This window comes from Geotrypetes seraphini, chromosome 8 (assembly GCF_902459505.1).
Source record: "Geotrypetes seraphini chromosome 8, aGeoSer1.1, whole genome shotgun sequence".
Taxonomy (NCBI): Eukaryota; Metazoa; Chordata; class Amphibia; order Gymnophiona; family Dermophiidae; genus Geotrypetes; species Geotrypetes seraphini.
The window spans coordinates 155,074,716-155,094,149 of record NC_047091.1 but is presented as its reverse complement, the minus strand read 5'-3'; the positions used below and the strand labels follow the sequence as shown (position 1 = coordinate 155,094,149).

The 19,434-nt window shown below is 40.3% G+C and overlaps 1 protein-coding gene across 3 annotated transcripts in view; it reads left to right on the top strand.

Moving 5' to 3' along the window:
* Positions 1 to 19,434, top strand: part of KNTC1 (kinetochore associated 1) — a 262,047-nt gene that overhangs the window by 33,266 nt on the left and 209,347 nt on the right. For all 3 annotated transcript variants that reach the window (XM_033954527.1, XM_033954525.1, XM_033954526.1), the window contains exons 7-12: positions 2,389 to 2,423; positions 3,724 to 3,834; positions 5,148 to 5,241; positions 8,410 to 8,462; positions 14,466 to 14,581; positions 14,718 to 14,772. In XM_033954527.1, the coding sequence (XP_033810418.1) occupies positions 2,389 to 2,423; positions 3,724 to 3,834; positions 5,148 to 5,241; positions 8,410 to 8,462; positions 14,466 to 14,581; positions 14,718 to 14,772 (464 nt within the window). The remainder of the gene's footprint in view (positions 1 to 2,388; positions 2,424 to 3,723; positions 3,835 to 5,147; positions 5,242 to 8,409; positions 8,463 to 14,465; positions 14,582 to 14,717; positions 14,773 to 19,434) is intronic.

Sequence of the window (19,434 nt, the reverse complement as noted above, 5' to 3'; positions counted from 1 at the left end):
CCTGGATTCCCCTCAGTAACTCCCTCATCCTCCCTTCTTCACCAGTTACCCTTCCCCTCAAAGCCCAAGCTTGTCAACTGCTTCCCTAACTGCATATATACTGAAACTGCACTATATCCTATTTGTACAGCATCCCGAACTGTATATCCACTGGAATAGCCCAGTCCTCCTTGCCGTATCCCATTCCCTAAACTATACTACACCATTCTTCTTGTAACTCCTCTGGAAATGTTCTTCTTCTTGTAACTCTTCTGGAAAAGTCCAGAAGTCTCTTTGTAATCATCCTGGAAATGTCCAGATGTCTCTTTTGTAATCCGCCCAGAACTGCAAGGTTGAGGCGGAATAGAAATCAGTAATGTAATGTAATAATGAAATTATATTTTCAGAATAAGCAAGTAATGTTCTGCGGCGCTAGAATTCAAATATTTCCAGATGTGGCAAGATCAACCACAGCTCAGACGAAAGGCCTTTTTGGCTCTTAAGTCTAAGGTTGTGGAATCTGGAGCCACTTTTTTTTTAAATATCCATGTAAATATTTAGTAACAGCTCGAGAAAAGGATTATGCGTTTTTCGATCCGCTTCAATTGGAACATTGAGTTTTTCTTCTGTTATGATGCTTGAATTGGAAGTTGTGATATTTCACTGAAATTAGGCGTTCATAAATGCTAACCTTTCTTAAAGTAGAGGGTATATACCCTTTTTTGGATTTCCTTATTATTTCATTAAGATTTTTCTCTCCCCAAAATGTGGGCTTGATGGGATTTCTTTATTGACTATCTGTGATATAAGTTGTATACATAAGTTTGTTTTATTCCTTATTTTTGTACATTTACTTGGTTGATGTAAATTGATAAATCTGCAATAAATTAAAAAAAAACAAACTTTGCATTCATTGAATGCTAAAGTTCTGGTGGGATATTTATTAGTCACTGATGAATTTAGATTTTCAGATTGGTTATTTGTTTTGTTTGGAGGAATATGGAAACACTGGGTAGTTTCTAAGACTTGTATTTCCCAGTAGCTCAAAGAACTGATTTATTGGGCTTATATTCTCAAAGGCAAACAAGCTTTTAAAGGTTTGAGAGTTTATTCGAGGTAATGGCTATTTAATGGGCAGAGCTGTGCATGGTTATACTGGAAGACATTTTCAGGATGGTGATATGGTCTTTGCTGCTTAGGTTTGCTAGGCACTACAGATTGGATGTTTCTGCGAGAGCAGAAGCTATGTTTTGATCAAAGGTGTTTTGATCTGGGGTTGTAAACTCCCTTCATCTTAAGGATTGATTTGCTGTATCCCACAGGTTCTGGATTGGTCTGTTGAAGATGATAAGGAAGGACAAATTAAAAGTCTTGCCTGCTAATTTTCTTTCCTCGAGATTCTCCAGACCAGTCCATATTTCTGCCCTATTCAGCTAATTTACTGCCCTATTAGCAATTTACTGTTCTCTTGCAGTTTCAGTATTAGTTTATTTCATATCTGGTTTTCTTTTTTTAATAGAAAAGAGAGAAAAATAAATAAATGAGGACAGGTGGGGAGATAAAACTATAATTGGCAAAATATATGGAATGCTTGATTTAGTATTTTGAATAAAGACATTAATGCTACTCAGTGCCTTTATAGAGCAGAATGACATAATCCACAAGTTCTGAAGGAAAATTAGCAGGCAAGTCTTAACTATTTCCTTATTTTAGAATGATTTATATTCATCAGAATCTGTGAATCTTTTCTGCTATTCTGAAAAATCATGTGTACTAGTAGAATAGGTAAAAAAAAATAAAAAGAACTCAAGTAGGCCATATTGCAAGATTTGGCAGGCTGCGTTTGACCTGCGGGCCAAATGTTGGCTTCTCTGTAATATGGGAAAGGAGACTAGAGATGCTTTTAATTCAGATCTAAACCCCTCTTTTAGTAAGGTGCGCTAACCGATTAGCGTGTGATAAACACTAATGCGTCCATAGACTAACATGCACGCGTTAGCATTTAGTGCATGCTAAAACGATTAGCGCATGCTAATTGGTTAGGGTACCTTAGTAAAAAAAGGGCCTAAGTCTTTTAAATATTAAGCTGTTATTTCCTTAATAAATGTGAGAGTGTGGCGCAGTGGTTAAAGCCAGAGCCTCAGCACTCTGAGGTTGTGGGTTCAAACCCATGCTGCTCCTTGTGACCTTGGGCAAGTCATTTAATCCCCCCATTGCCCCAGGTACATTAGATAGATTGTGAGCCCGCCAGGACAGACGGGGAAAAATGCTTGAGTACCTGAATATATTCATGTAAACTGTTCTGAGCTTCCCTGGGAGAACGGTATAGAAAATTGATTGAATGAATAAATAAAGATAATTGTACTGTACATAGTATTGCTATCAATAAAATCTTTGTATTTCATACAGCAATTGAGAGAATGGACTTTACAACAGTAGACGAGGTAAGAACAAGCAATATATCAAGTTTTAATAAAAAAAATTAAACTAAACACTTCTGTTTATTAGTTTTAAATTATCTAATTAAAATAACTGGCTTACTAGTTTATCCTGACAGTTAATGTGGAACAAGTAAGGATCTTATAGTTAAAACAGAGGGGAGAAGTTATTGAGGTGTGTTTGGGCAATAGCCCATATTATTTGCCCTTTAACACAACTTAAAGGGCACTAATGCAGATTGTCTTGGCCTAATTCAGCAATATATGTGTCACCATGGGTTACATAATAATGAGTTGCAAAACATGTAATCTTGTGCTACTACTGCTAGGAGTCAGGAAATATGATCCCTAGTGGTACTAACATGAGAATGCCCCTAGGGGGCACCATTTTTGAGAAATGATGCTGGAAGGGCAGGAACATCTGGGTATCGCTCCTGTCAAAGGACCACTATACTACCAAGGAATTAAGAGGATCATAGGAGTAAGGTGGGGGAGATTCTTTGGAGGTAGGGAGCTTGTTCAGGGGGTCTTGATTGGGGGGGATTAAAGGGGAAACCTGGAAGACATAGCTGGGGATGAGAAAACAACAAGGAAATCTGTTCACTATAGAATCCAATGTGGAACAGAAGACAGACCATATGGAGATAAAAGCAAGATTTAATCAAGGTGCTCCCAGGAACAGTGCCCAACGTGTTTCGCCTGTAAGGCTGCCTCAGGGACAGGTAACAAGCTGGAGTTAAAAACAGCTTCCATTAACTATAAAAACTAGCTGGTGTCCAAAAACAGCTTACTCCAACACTAAAACAAGGATCCTGGGTCCATTGTGACTGTCTGCCTTTCAGGTGAAATGCGTCGGGCACTGTTCTTGGCAGCAGCTTGATTAAATCTTGCTTTTATCTCCATATGGTCTGTTTATTATCTTCTGTTCCAGTCATGGTTGGGAGCAATCTACGGGACCATTATTCTGCAATTTGGTGACTGTCATAGTAAATCAAGGTGCAGTAAAAGCTCACCTTTTACCACACCTTAATAACTTCTCCCTGAGGTAGTTAACAGGCATTAACTGTTAATACAGCAGGTAATGCAAAGTATTAACATCACCTTCATAGTTATATCTAACTGCATTGTGGTATCTGCTATGCAACCGATGCACAAAAATGACACTTCTGTGTTAGCCAAATGGGAAATTGCTGAGTGCACCCCAAATGTTAACGCAGAGGCTTTGCAGTTATTGCATGTTAATTTTGGTATATGTTAATAATCATGCACTATTGTTTTTTTTAACACTGATACTTTGCTTTTCCAGTTGAGTTTTCAAAAGAAAGTATCCTTTATTTCTACCAAGGATTATCATACAAATTATTGCTTAAATTTAGCAACTTTTGACTTGAAAAGTGACATCCATATTATAATTGGCGTAAGTATATTAATATATTGCATATTGCAACTAGAATGAGAGATAACTTCTCTGTTTAGCGAGACATTCTAAAACTATAGAACACTGAACAACTTTTACTGTAAGGTTTTTGATTTTACCCTTTTTATACAAATTAATAGATGTGATATTTTTAAAAATAAAAACTATGATAAAATGCCTATCAAATATTTCTGTAATTTAGAGGCTTATTTTCAAAGTGCATAGACTTATGAGGGGCCGCTGAAAACAAAGTTGGGGCAGTTTCCATTGAGAACTATACACTTAGGGCTCCTTTTACGAAGGCGCGTTAGGGCATTAACGCGCGGAACAGCGCTCGCTAGCCGCTACGGCCTCCTTTTGAGCAGGCGGTAGTTTTTCAGCTAGCGCGTACTATAGTGCGCGCTAATCCAGTACGTGTACTAAAAATGCTAGCGCACCTTCATAAAAGGAGCCCTTAGTCCAGTGATTTTCCACTTTTTTTTGTACCATTGGAAAAATATGGAACGAAAAAAATAGAAAATCACTAGGGTAAGGGCTCCTTTTACGAAGGCGCATTAGGACCTTAACGCACGGTATAGCGCGCTCTAAATTGCCATGCACGCTATCCGCTACCACCACCTTTTGAGCAGGCGGTAGATTTTCAGCTAGCGCACGCTAATCCGGTGCCATAAGGGCTATTTGGTTTTAGACAGGTGGGTATAGCGGCTTTTGGGGGAGTGTTTGGGGGGCTCAATATTACTTATGTGGGAGTTGTGGTGAGATGTTTGTGGCACCCTTTTTTGAAGTTCATAGCAGTGCCTTGTAAGGTGCCCCATTGCTGTGTTGCCATGTCTGGGTGGCCAGTCCATCATTTTGCTGGCCCCTCCCACGTCCAAAAGGTCTTGTTCTAGGTGTTTTTGGGACTTGGATGATTTTTTGGATGAGAATGTGGTATAAACAGATGTACTAGCAGTCTGGACGATCAGACGGCTGGATGAAGAATTAGATGGATTTTTGAAAAAAATTGTTTTGGACATACTTTTTGAGAATGGACATTCTGCTTCTGCTGACTTTAGGCGACTAGCACCCTACATTTAAATTGGACTTAGACATTTCTTTTGATTATGGCCCTCCACATGTATATCTTTTAAATCTTTATCAGTTTCTATCAGTTCTGCATATTTTTTGCATTTTTTCCACTATTATATTCTGCAATATACATATTTAGATGATCTGCTCTAGCTGACTTCAGATTACTTTACATTTTCATTTCTAAAGTTTCTTACACTTGTTTGCTTTATATTCAAGGTGAATTTGGTATATCTATGTTTTAGGGTAAAGGTGATTATGTACTATCTAAATGGAAGGTGGATCCTGTGACAAAGCAAATAGCTGTTCAAGCCCTAGTAGATTCAAGTATGATACAAGGTATGAAAAAACGGTGCAAAAGAAACCACTAAGCATGAAATTTGAGAAACCTAGTAGAAACTGTGCCATTCTGCTTTTTAAGTGGTTGATTAGTATGCTCTTATATTATAACTGTTGGGGGCAGGGAGGGAAGAAACTCCAAAAAGTCATGGATTGCTAGAAAACTGCAAACTTAGAATAGGTCAAAAACCTGCTCTGCATAAGGGCCCTGATTTTACAAAATATTTCTACAGTAAGGTGCCTAGATCAGTGCATCAGGCCGATCTAGGCACCTAACTTAATTTATTTAATTGGCACTGATAATTGAAAGCACCATTAAACAATTTAAAAATTTGAATTAGCTGGTAGGTACCTACCAGCAAGTAGGCATGGTTAGGAGCGGAGTTTGGTCATGGATTCACTTAGATGCATTCATTTAGTCCAAGAAAACCCTGGCCTGAATGGCAGTGTACTTAAGGTTTTAACACCTACTGGTGCCTAAGAATGCTTAACCACCACTAGGCATGATTTTATAAACAGCATCTAGCAGCTACTTGACGATGCCTACGAGTTAGGCATCGTTTATAGAATTAGAGCTAAGATGTCCAAGTCAGGATGTTCAAAATGTTCTGGGTATTTTACGAAAGGTGCGTTGAATTCAAAACCTTTTGTAAAAGATTATGGATCCAGTAGCTACTAAGTGCTATTTAAACGGCCAGGAATCGTTCTTGGCCAGTTAAATAGCTCAGAATATCGAGCAGTATATATCTATATCTATAGTATAGATATATTTGCTGGCACAAACAACTGGAATAGGCATTTTTTAAAATAACAGTATAGAAAAAAAGAGTGCCTTACTCAGGTTGTTACTCATGTAAGCACTAATTTGTGAAGTATATATATGTACAGTATGTGCCAGGTTTTGTAAAACTGCATGTATAAAAAGAACCAGTTAAGGAACTGAGGCCCAGATTCTCAAAAAAAAAAAAAATATGCATAAAAAACCAACGGGCTGCAGTCGCAGCCATTATGGTAATGATTTTAAAAATGCGAGTCATTCTCCAAAAATCGCTCATACAAATGAGGTTGGCGGAGAGTAACAAAGATTCATTAAATTTGCATGTGCCTATCGTTGGTTATAGCAATGAGCGCATGCACAGAATAAACGCCCCCCCCAAAAAAAATAACCAACAACAGTGGGGGAGGGGGCTGTTATATGCAGCGGGGGAGAGTGGACATCTCTCCTGCTTCTGGGGGGGATGTTGGTTGGCGGCAAAAGAGATTGGGTATTTCTCCCGCTGCCGTGGGCATAGTGTTTGTGGTGGGTGAGAGTGAGCATCTCTCCCGTTGCTGGGGGAGGGGTGTTGTATGCAGCGGAGGGGTGTTGTATGCAGCGGGAGAGAGTGGGCATCTCTCTTGCTGCTGGGAGTGTGTGTTAGTGGGCGACAGTAGAGATTGAGCATCTCTCCCGCTGCCGGAGGGGTGTTGTATGCGGTGGGAGAGAGTGGAGATACACTTTTAACAGTGTTGGCACTGTACCAGCACCACCGGACCAGTTGCTGATTTTTGTTGTCAAAAGCCGATGCCACTCTTGGAGAATGGCTCAGCGATGTTCAAAATCCACTGGAGCGCTCGTTTCAATATTCAAGAGCCTATTTGCATGGCAGTGTTGGAGATTCTTAGAAAGCTCGCAAAAGACCTCGGTAAGTCGTTTTGATAATTCGCCGCTAAAATACATGCACGCTAAATTGACTAGAACCGGTTAGCGAGCGCATTAAATGTTTTGAAAATCTGGGTCTGAGTTATAAACCTCAAAATTATTGACTTTTTGAGCTGTTTCTAAGATCTGAGGGATAAGCACAATTGCCCTCTCACTACTCAAAACCCCCTGGTCTAAATGAACAGTTTGCTTACTTATGCATGATTTGGAGGAGATGTGCCAAAGGAGAAATGTTTTGAAGCATGTTTGTTCTCCTTATAAAATGCAATATACTAGATATTTTAGAAAAAAATGCAATATACTAATATTTTAGAAGTCTGCCTACACTATATATGTTTTCTTGAAATCTGTACAGGCATATCTGTGTAAGTGTTAAGTTTTTCTGAAATCCCTACTTTCTGTGTATTCCCATATACACATTTAATTATTTCCTAACCCTTTTAAAAATGATCTTGCAAGTCATATTGAATATAATAGGCTGAGGAACACGAAAATGTGTTTTCTTGTCACATTATTTAGGGGTCCTTTTACTAAGCTGCAGTAAAAAGTGGCCTTATTGTGCCCTCTTGCAGATTTTTCCTGCACACTAAGGCTGTTTTACCAGTCAGAAAATGACCGATTTGTTTTCCATTTTTCAAAATTAATGGTCATACGTTAATGTTGCCATTAACGCACCTCCAGTACCAAAAATTATTGCATGAGCACATACCAACATCTATTTTATAGTCGTATGGGCTCATCGCTGATCAGTTAGTATACAGTAATATGCTAACTGATTTGCACTGTCACATTCACCCTCACTCCCCAGACACACGCCCTCTGAGAAAAATAGAGAGAAATTTTTTAGTGCATGATTTGCACGTGCACATTGGGCTTTTACTGTAGGACGACTAAGCATGTCCCATGGTAAGACCTTTTAAGCTGCAGTAAATTCACACTAGCGCTTACCACAGCTTAGTAAAAGGAGCCCTTAGTGACTTGTTCTTAGCAGTTTATCTTATGGGCCATAATAATAGCCCGAGTGATTTTTTTTTTTTTTTTCTGATTTGTTTTTAACCACAGGTTGATCTGTAAGATTGCCTCACAAGTTTCTTATACAGCAGCTCACTGAGAGTGCAATATGAAGTTAAGCTGTGCTGTGGTTTGAGTGGCTGCCAATAGCTCATGCTTCCTTTTGGTGTAATAGTCAAAAAGCTATTTCAACCTAACCTAGTCAAGAATTGATTTAATTATAATGTTACAGAAAGAGAAAGAGAGCTAAAATATGCATATTAGACAGAAGAGCATGCAAGATTATGAGCAATTTGTATTTTAAAATAAGTTATTTACTTAATATGTAACAGGAATATTTGTCTGTCGTTAACTATATGTAATAAGTAAAATAAGTAGCCGCCCTTCAAGGAAGAAAAGTTGAATCGGCTAGTTGAAGTGCCTTTTCATTACAAATTAAGTTCTTTTGTGTTTTGCAGGTGCAAGGAAGTTCCAAGTTCTAGAAAATCTGCTGTTTGTTTTAGATGAAGATGTAAGATAAGATTAATATTTTATTTTAATTGGTTATTTTAACATTTAATTAGTTGATTTTACTTTTTGTATTGGCAGAGTAAATAGCTTTATCAGCACAAAGTTTGTGTAGGTAATTTTAGTGGTTTGCAGGCTTATTTGATGAAAAAGTAGCTTATTCTTTTGATTTTATTTTCTATTTGGTGTGCTTCAGGGTTATATAAAACATACAACCATCGTGAATGTACCTTTCGGGCATCATTCCTTTTAGAAACTCTTCATTCTTAGCTAGGACACAAGATGTTTGATTCATATAACTTAGGTAATATAGGGTCTGGGTCAGGAACATCTGTAAATAATACTATTGTTATAATGTAATATTTGCTTACTCAAGTATTTCTGTGGGCAAATTCTATACCCAGAACTTCATAGAGTAGGCTTATTATAACAATAAATCAAATATATTGAAAAAAAAATTAATATTTAATTCATCAATATAAGAATTCCACACAGGAGCTGGAACAGTCTTTAAGAAAACTTAGATGATCTTTTACTAATGTGTGCTTACTGCAGCTTAAAATGGCTTACCACAGAGCACACAGGTATCCCACTGTAAGATTCAAATATGCACATGCTAAAAATATTATACATTTATTTTTCCGAGGGTTGTGTCTGGGGGGGGCAGAGATTGGGTGAATTTATGCTAATCAGCATGTTAGCATGGGATTAGTGCACAAGTCTTTACCATCTACAAAACAGGTGGCATTTAGGGCCCACATACTAATGCCAAAAATAAAAATATCAGTCATTTTACTGCAGTACTAAAAATGACCTTTAGTGTATGGGACTTTTTAGCGCTGCTTTGTAAAAGGGCTCCTAAAACAATAGCATAGAATAACTTTCTTTCCCTAATCAAAATAGTACTATTAGACATCATAAATATACATTAGACCAGTGGTCTCAAACTCGCGGCCCGGAAGCCACATGCGGCCCGCCAGGTACTATTTTGAGGCCCTCGGTTTGTTTATCATAATCACAAAAGTAAAATAAAACAGTTTCTTGATCATATGTCTCTTTAGCTATAAATGACAATATTATTATTAAGACTTGGCCAAAAGGAAAGATTTATAAACTATAAAGAGTTTTTACCTCATGCAAAATTGTCATTTCTTTAATAAGACATTAACTATTTTTTCTGCGGCCCTCCAAGTACTTACAAATCCAAAATGTGGCCCTGCAAAGGGTTTAAGTTTGAGACCACTGCATTAGACAGTTCCTATTCTGATATCCCATTCATTCATTCATTCATTCATCCATCCATCCATCCTTATCCCTTCTTTCATAGTTAACAATCTCAATAAAGAAATCTGTACTTTTCTTCTACACTTCTCCCTCGGTATTCGCAGGGGATAGGGGCAGAGCCGGACTGCGAATGGAGAAAAACCGCAAATAACTTCTGGTCTGGCTCTGACCCACCCCCGCCTTCCCCCCAGTATCCTGGCCTTACCTGGTGGTCTAGTAGGCTTTCGGGGCAAGAGCGATCTTCCTACGTTCCTGCCCCGTGCAGATCGCCAATAGGCAATGACTGCCATGAGTTCCCGTAGTCTCTCGAGATGGGGCATGAGCGTAGGAAGATTGCTCCTGCCCCGAAAGCCTGCTAGACCACCAGGTAAGGCCGGGATGCCGGGAGGAAGGCTGGAGGGAGGCGGAACGTCTGAAACTGTGGTGGGTTTCCCTCCCCCCCAAAAAAAAAAATTGCAAATATGTGAAACCGCAAGTGTCAAAACTGCAAATGGGGAGGGGGAAGTGTATCGTGTAGTGACTCTATGGTTGCACAACCTCAATGGAGATGACATTGAAACTGTTAGCCTGTCATTGGGGACATAAAGCTAAAATTGCCGCCTTATCACAATCTACACATCTGAAGGAAAATTACATTCGACTTGCAGAATACAATTCTGAAACATCCACCTTCACTAATATTACCTCTACAGAATTCCTTCGCTCCACTAGTGCACTGCGATACTCAGGAAAACAGAAGGGAGGTGGGACTGGAACCAATGAAAGAAACTCAAGAGAACAAGAGCACCCTAAGTACAAATAAAAAAGCCAAAAACAGAAAACTATTACTGTTGGGGGATTCCATCATCAGAGGCATTAACCTTGGAACACAGGGCGAGGAGACCAAAATAGTGAAATGTCTTCCAGGATCCTCAGCTACCAGGAGTTCCAGGCAAATACTGACTATAATTAAGGAAGAAACTAAGGATTTTAACACTGATGTTGTTATCCATCTGGGAACAAATGACCTGGCCAACAACTCCACACTTGCAGCACAGAAAGCTTTTCGGGAGCTTGGTGAGGGCGTGAAACCTTTTGTAAAGACTTTAGCTTTTTCTGAAATACTGCCTGCATATGGAAAAGGAGAGCAAAGAATGAAAAACACAGAGGACTTTAATAGATGGCTCAGAGCCTGGTGTCATCAAGAAGGCTTCAGGTACATAGGAGGATGGGGAAATACATGGAAGGACAAGAAGCTATATTGCACTGATGGGCTACATATTACTACAGCAGGAAAAAGAAACCTTGCAGAGAAATTTAGACAATATTTTTCTAGGCATTTAAACTAGAAGGTGGGGGTGGTGTATGTACGAAGGACAATTATAGAGACCACCCCCGGCAAAAGAAAAGATGCGATAGTAGTAAAGGCTGCAACATAAGCAATATCAGCAACTCATTTCTTAGTATTGCAACGGAAAGTGAAACGACACAAAAATCCATACGAAAAAGGAGATTATCGCTGAAAAATAGCTGGAAAGCGATGACCACAAATGCTCGCAGTCTAAGCAACAAAGTTCATGATCTGCAAGCCCTGATATTAGAGGCAGATCTAGATATTGTTGCTATCACAGAGACATGGTTCAGTGAATCACATGGATGGGATGCAAACATACCGGGATATAATCTTTTTAGGAAGGACAGAGATGGTCATAAAGGTGGAGGAGTAGCTCTCTATGTAAAGATCAATATCCAAGCGACCGAAATGCAAGGGACCTGGGGAGAGGAAGAAGCGATATGGATTGCTCTGAAAAGAGAAGATGGAACTTCTATCTACGTGGGTGTAGTCTACAGACCTCCGACTCAATCGCAGCAAATTGATAAGGATCTGATTGTGGATATCCAAAAGTTTGGAAGGAAAGAGGAGGTTCTGCTGTTGGGAGATTTCAACCTGCCGGATGCGGACTGGAATGTTCCGTCTGCGGAATCGGAAAGAAGTAGTGAGATTGTGGATGCCTTTCAAGAGGCTCTGCTCAGACAAATGGTGACGGAACCCACAAGGGAAAAAGCGATATTGGATCTGGTCCTCACAAATGGAGAGAGTATCTCTAATGTTCGAGTGGGTGCTCACCTGGGTAGTAGCGATCATCAAACGGTTTGGTTTGATATAACGGCTAAAGTGGAGAGCGGCCGCACGATACTTAAAGTCCTAGATTTCAAACGTACGGACTTTAATGCAATGGGAAAGTACCTGAAGAAAGAGCTGTTAGGATGGGAGGACATAAGAGAAGTGGAAAGACAGTGGTCTAAGCTGAAAGGAGCGATAAAAATGGCTACGGACCTTTATGTGAAGAAAATCAATAAAAACAAGAGAAAAAGGAAGCCGATATGGTTCTCCAACCTAGTGGCTGAGAAAATAAAGGCGAAAGAGTTGGCGTTCATGAAATATAAAAATACCCAAGAAGAGGAGAGCAGAAAGGACTACAGGGTGAAATTGAAAGAAGCCAAGAGAGAAATACGTTTGGCGAAGGCACAGGCGGAAGAACAAATGGCTAAAAATGTAAAAAAGGGAGATAAAAATTTTTTCAGATATATTAGTGAAAGGAGGAAGATAAAAAATGGAATTGCTAGGCTAAAAGATGCTGGGAACAAATATGTGGAGAGTGATGAGGAGAAAGCAAATGTGCTAAACAAATACTTCTGTTCTGTGTTCACAGAAGAAAATCCTGGAGAAGGACCGAGATTGTCCGGCAAAGTTACACGAGAAAATGGAGTAGATTCTGCGCCGTTCACGGAGGAGGGTGTTTATGAGCAACTTGAAAAACTGAAGGTGGACAAAGCGATGGGACCAGACGGGATCCATCCCAGGATACTAAGGGAACTCAGAGAGGTTCCTGCGAGTCCTATTAAAGACTTGTTCAACAAATCTCTGGAGACGGGAGTGATTCCTGGGGATTGGAGGAGAGCGGATGTGGTCCCTATTCATAAAAGTGGTCACAAGGATGAAGCAGGAAACTACAGGCCGGTGAGCCTCACTTCAGTTGTTGGAAAAATAATGGAAGTGTTGCTGAAAGAAAGGATAGTATATTTTCTTGAATCTAATGGGTTACAGGATCCGAGGCAACATGGCTTTACAAAAGGTAAATCGTGCCAAACGAACCTGATTGAATTTTTTGATTGGGTGACCAGAGAGCTGGATCGAGGACATATGCTAGATGTAATTTACTTGGATTTCAGCAAAGCCTTTGATACAGTTCCTCATAGGAGGCTGTTGAACAAACTTGAAGGGCTGAAGTTAGGACCCAAAGTGGTGAACTGGGTCAGAAACTGGCTGTCGGACAGACGCCAGAGGGTGGTGGTTAATGGAAGTCGCTCGAAGGAAGGAAAGGTGACTAGTGGAGTCCCTCAGGGTTCGGTGCTGGGGCCAATCCTGTTCAATATGTATGTAAGTGACATTGCTGAAGGGTTAGAAGGAAAAGTGTGCCTTTTTGCAGATGATACCAAAATTTGTAACAGAGTAGACACCGTAGAGGGAGTGGAAAATATGAAAAAGGATCTGCAAAAGTTAGAGGAATGGTCTAATGCCTGGCAACTAAAATTCAATGCAAAGAAATGCAGAGTAATGCATTTGGGGATTAATAATAGGAAGGAACCGTATATGCTGGGAGGAGAGAAGCTGATATGCACGGACGGGGAGAGGGACCTTGGGGTGATAGTGTCCGAAGATCTAAAGGCGAAAAAACAGTGTGACAAGGCAGTGGCTGCTGCCAGAAGGATTCTGGGCTGTATAAAGAGAGGCGTAGTCAGTAGAAGGAAGAAGGTGTTGATGCCCCTGTACAGGTCATTGGTGAGGCCCCACTTGGAGTATTGTGTTCAGTTTTGGAGACCGTATCTGGCGAAAGACGTAAGAAGACTTGAGGCGGTCCAGAGGAGGGCGACAAAAATGATAGGAGGCTTGCGCCAGAAGACGTATGAGGAGAGACTGGAAGCCCTGAATATGTATACCCTAGAGGAAAGGAGAGACAGGGGAGATATGATTCAGACGTTCAAATACTTAAAGGGTATTAACGTAGAACAAAATCTTTTCCAGAGAAAGGAAAATGGTAAAACCAGAGGACATAATTTGAGGTTGAGGGGTGGTAGATTCAGGGGCAATGTTAGGAAATTCTACTTTACGGAGAGGGTGGTGGATGCCTGGAATGCGCTCCCGAGAGAGGTGGTGGAGAGTAAAACTGTGACTGAGTTCAAAGAAGCGTGGGATGAACACAGAAGATTTAGAATCAGAAAATAATATTAAAGATTGAACTAGGCCAGTTACTGGGCAGACTTGTACGGTCTGTGTCTGTGCATGGCCGTTTGGAGGAGGATGGGCAGGGGAGGGCTTCAATGGCTGGGAGGGTGTAGATGGGCTGGAGTAAGTCTTAACAGAGATTTCGGCAGTTGGAACCCAAGCACAGTACCGGGAAAAGCTTTGGATTCTCGCCCAGAAATAGCTAAGAAGAAAAAAAAAAAAAATTAAATTGAATCAGGTTGGGCAGACTGGATGGACCATTCGGGTCTTTATCTGCCGTCATCTACTATGTTACTATGTTACTATATTAGCTAGACTCTATTTTATTTTTTATTCATAGAAATATTTGAAGAGTGAGCAATTTAAAAATGATTTCCCTGTACATTTTAGCATGCTCTGAAAACAAGTTCTTATGATACCCAAAATGTCTAAACAAAGTGCCTGTACATTTTTTAGGACGTCTTGAGTGTGTGGGATGTTTATACACTTGTACTGGTTTGGGACTGCTCGTCAATTCGCATTGAAGATTTTCTTCTAACCGCAGAAGATGATTCACTTTCTTCAGTCACACAGTAAATATATAATAATGAAGAATATGGAATCTTGGAACCTTTACATTTTGGAACATGAACTTACTTATTTCAGACCTGTGTATTTTAGGCACATTTCAGAAATGTCATATTTTGTCTCTCCTTATCTATCTTCCAGACATGAGTATGCAAACCTTAAACTAGTTGTGTTGGAGACTCCTGATAACAAACAGGTATGTCATATTACAAGTCCCAAGAATATATGGTGATATTTGATTTTAAGGTTTACTATTCTGACATAAATTTCCAGCTATTTCCTTTATTCAAAAAGCATTCAAATAAAGGCAAGTTCCTGGATAATTATGTTAGGAAAGCACAATTGGAGAGGATACTTATGACCTATCCTAATTTTTAATGACTATTAAAAATGTATATTTTTAATACAATTTGGCTAATTCAGTGTTTGACTTTTGCAGTACAAGCTAGAGAATGACATGGTGACAAAATTCATCATCGTTCCGTCCCTGCGGATAACTGCGGGAAATAATCCCATGTCATTTTTTTAGTGTCTATTTCAACCTCAGTTCTTCTACACCAGCATTTTTCAAAGCAAAGCTTGAGGGTCAGTGGTTGTGCCCATTCATACTCTTATTCTTCCCTCTCTCCTTAAAGAATGACATGAAGATGGTTTCCCACGGTTATCCATGGGGATGGGAATGGTGATGAATTTTGTCACTGTGTCATTCTCCAGTAGAAACCATACTTGTTGAGTTATTGATTAAGAGCAACATTTTAGATAGGATGTCCAACTCAGAATATGAACACTCTCTAATAGCAGAGAGGGAAAAAGCCTCAGATCATGGAGTGCCAGCAACAATGGCTCTACCACACTCACATCACGGACATAAAAACCTTCAGTGCTCCTTATAAAATATTGTAACCCCCCTTGTGCTTAACCCATATGCTTTTGCAAACCCTCAAAAGAAGAAAAAAGGAAGAGCTTGTATATCTATATAGTCCCAAATACTCTGTTGGAAGTGGTCATAGACCATGAAACACTGGCCACCATAGGGGGTCTGTATTATGTATTAAAAAACAAACCAAATTTTTTTTTGGGGGGGTTGCAAAAGCATGTAGGTTAGGCACAAGGGTGTTGCTATATTTCATGAGCTGAGGCTTTTTCCTTCTCTGCTATAAGTGTGTGGTTATTTATAGTATTTTGGTATTGAAGTTTAAATTTAGTGTTTGTGTTAGGTTTCTTCCACTCCTTAATATTGTTTTTTTGTTCTAATTCAGAATTTGGACATCCATTTCTCATGTATTTATGAACTGGATCTGCTGACATACAGCCTTTTCTAAAATACATGAGAAATGGATGTCCAAATACTGACTATGTCTAGCATGAACATCCATGTTACAAATTGAAATGTCCAAACTATGAACACGGCAAAACAAGGGTCCTGGGTGTCTGAGTAGCATATTATAAAATGGCCTCAGATATGTCCTTGTGGAAGAAGAGCTTAAAGGTTAGAGAAGCCAGCTGAAAACCAGGACAGAGAATCAGAAATTGCCAGTTCAAGTTCCACTGTAGCTGTTTGTAATTTTGTTTTTTTTTCATTGTGAGCCCTTCAGGGACAGAAAAAATACCTATTGTAACTTAATTTACCTCATCTAATACAGAACTGCTCAATCAGAACATCTTTTAGTAACTTGGACATGCCAAGTCCCAGGTTCAAATAAGGGTGTCCATCTTTTTTGGTCATGGACGTCCTTTTCTCTTCTACAGTTGGAGTTGGATGTCTATCTTTTGGCCCCTCCCTAGTCCTGCTCAAAACGCAACAGATTGTGCCCCCTTGCTATATAGATGTACAACAGTTTTAGACATTCATATCCTGGCTTTATAAAATCAAGATTTGGATGTCTAAATGCTGGTTGACAGACCTCCAAAACATGCATAGAGCTTCTAATGCCTAGGTTAACATCAGTACTAAAGTGCCTATTGTTTGTGTTTGAATTATTTGTACTTCTTCATTGTAAGTTACTGCTTTGGTACTTCAATACCTTTTCCATATAAAACTTATGACCTGTCCTAGGCTTATTTTTTAATGCCTTTGATTGTACTGCATTGATAAAAGCTGTAATGGAATAAGAGAAATTCTGCATATTCTCTGGCGTCCCTCCAGACTGGCATAGATGAATGGATTGTGCATCTCTACTAGCAGGTGGAGACTCGGAATTCTTGACTTTTTAGTTAGATGCTAATAGGCTATACCATCCCCTATTCTCAATCTCTGCCAAGTGGAGGTGGTAAGTCTTTGCCTTCCCTGGAGTGCATCTTGGTCCTTTCTGAGGGTAGAGGTGACCTTCAGTCCCTTCCTCCAGCCTGAGGTTCTGAATATTTGTAGGCATTTGGATCGGATTTAGACAATAAAAGATAAAAATAAAAGAAACCTCTCAGCGTTCACAACTTTTTTATGTTGGATAAAGGCAGGGATTTTCAGTCCCCTTTAGCCATGGGAGGTGCCACACTAGGTGAAGAGTCCCTCCCTCAGTCCCCACCTCCCCGATGTTCCTCTGTGATTTTTTGCTCTGCCTGTCAGATGGCCACTTTGAGAGCCAGTGGGGTTTGCCCTGTTGAGAAAAGTATTAAAAAAAAATAAAAGCAAGAGCCTTTACAGCATTTCCACCGTTGCTTAAGCCATTGTTAATTTTTTGCTTCCTTCCCCCGTTCGGTAAGGTTTTATCTTTTGTTTTAGCAGCAGCTTGAACAGTAAATGCCTGAAGAAATGTTTGGCATGTTCTTGCTGGGAGGGAGGGGGTGAATGTGGCCAGCTCCTGTAAGTACTGCTTTCGGGCAGAAATCACATTGGAGGCAGATTCAGAGCTTAGGGTCTCAGCAGTAACTCTGAATGCTGGGCTGACCACAACCTTGACAGATTTTTCTTTTGGGCCAGCCCCAGTTTTGGCAGGAACCATACTATTCCTTCTTCAGATTCAGCCTCTTTTGGGCCTTCTCTCCCTCTGCGTTTGGAGCCCATGGTCCTGCTCAGTGGGTTTCACGTCACTTTGGGGGTGCCCATGGAACATCTAGATCCCTTGCAGGTGGTAGGTTTTCCTTTTGAGTTTATTTTGCAGTTGTACAGAGCCTTTTGCTTGCATAGGGCAGGAGGGCTCCAGTTGGGTCTACTGGCTCCCACTCCTTCTTCCTCTTCTCAGGTGCACCCTCTATCAGCAAAGCAACCCCGGTGGTTTGGGAAGAGGAGGTCCTGCCGAAGGAGGACTGGGCCCTTTCTTTTCCTCCCAAAGAACAGGGATTCCCTGAATTGTGCTTGGAAGATCTCCCACCAAAGGAAGATTCCTCTATTGTGCGTATTTTTCACCATGAGCTTCAGGGATTGACCAGGTGTCAGTAGTTTTGTGTTTTGAGGACCAGCTTAAGGAGGCTCTGTGGGCTGTAGATCTGTTGCTCAAGAGCATTCGGTCCATTGCATCAGGATATCAGGGCACATTTGAAGGCTCCAGATGCTCCCTTCTGCATTGCTCACTCTGTCACCTCTGTATCCCATCCCTGATCAGAACAAGGAACCCTTACAACTGCCTATTGTCAATGCGATGGTTTCGGCTGTGGCGAAAAAGAATACGATTCCCATGGATGGGGGTTCATCCGCTGGAGAGACTCATAAGACTGCAGATTGGAGTTGTTCCTGAAACATAATTTTGAGGTGGCAGCATTGGGAGTTCGGGCAGCTATTTGTGGCGGACCTGCTGAGCCTGCTTTAGATGGTCTGAGCATGTGCTGCACAGAGAAAATGTTGACTAGGCCCTGGCTGATTAAGAACTTTTAAAAACTGAAATGGGAGCCTCCTTCCTTTCGGATGCCATGTACGATTTGTTATGGACTTCAGTGAAAAGCATGGTGCTTTCTGTAGCTGGCCAAAGTTACTTATGGCTTTGGGGTTGGTCGGCAAACGCAACTTATAAATCTAAGCTCAGTAGTTTCCCTTTCAAGAGATCCTTGATGTTTGATGAGGACTTGGACAAACTGGTGCAGAGTCTAGGAGAGTCCAAGGTTCCTAGATTTCTGGAGGATAAGCCCAGGCAAGTTGGGAAAAGTAGTTCCACAAGGGGCTGTTTTCATGCGTTTGGGTGTTATAGGCCTGGTAGTCGGTTCAGCGTCTCAGGAATGGTATTTTCAACATACTCGATCCTTTCAAGGGGCTCGCAAGGGCAGTCGGGATTCTGGTGGATTCAAAATGGCAGATGACGTTTAATGTGAGCAAGTGCAAAGTGATGCATGTGGGAAAAAGGAACCCAAACTATAGTTATGTGATGCAGGGTTCCACGTTAGGAGTCACTGCCCAGGAAAAGGATCTAGGTGTCATCATTGAGGATACGTTAAAACCCTCAGCTCAATGTGCAGTGGCAGCTAAGAAAGCAAATAGAATGTTAGGAATTAGGAAAGGAATGGAAAACAAAGATGAAAATGTTATAATACCCTTGTATCACTCTATGGTATGCCACACCTTGAATACTGTGCACAATTTTGGTCGCCGTAACTCAAGAAGATGTAGTGGAGAAGGGTGACGAAAACGATGATAAAAGGGAAAGGCTAAAGTGGCTAGGGTTTTTCAGCTTGGAGAAGAAACAACTTGGGGATGATATGACAGATGTCTATAAAATACTGAGTGGAGTAGAAAGGGTAGATATGAATCACCTGTTTACTTTTTCCAAGAATACTAGGAGGCATGCGATGAAGCTACTAAGTAGTATATTTAAAACAAACCAGAGAAAATATTTCTTCATACTACATGTAATTAAACTCTGGAATTCACTGAAGGAGAATGTGGTGAAATCAGTTAGTTTAGCAGAGTTCATAGGCCATTAATGAGATGGCT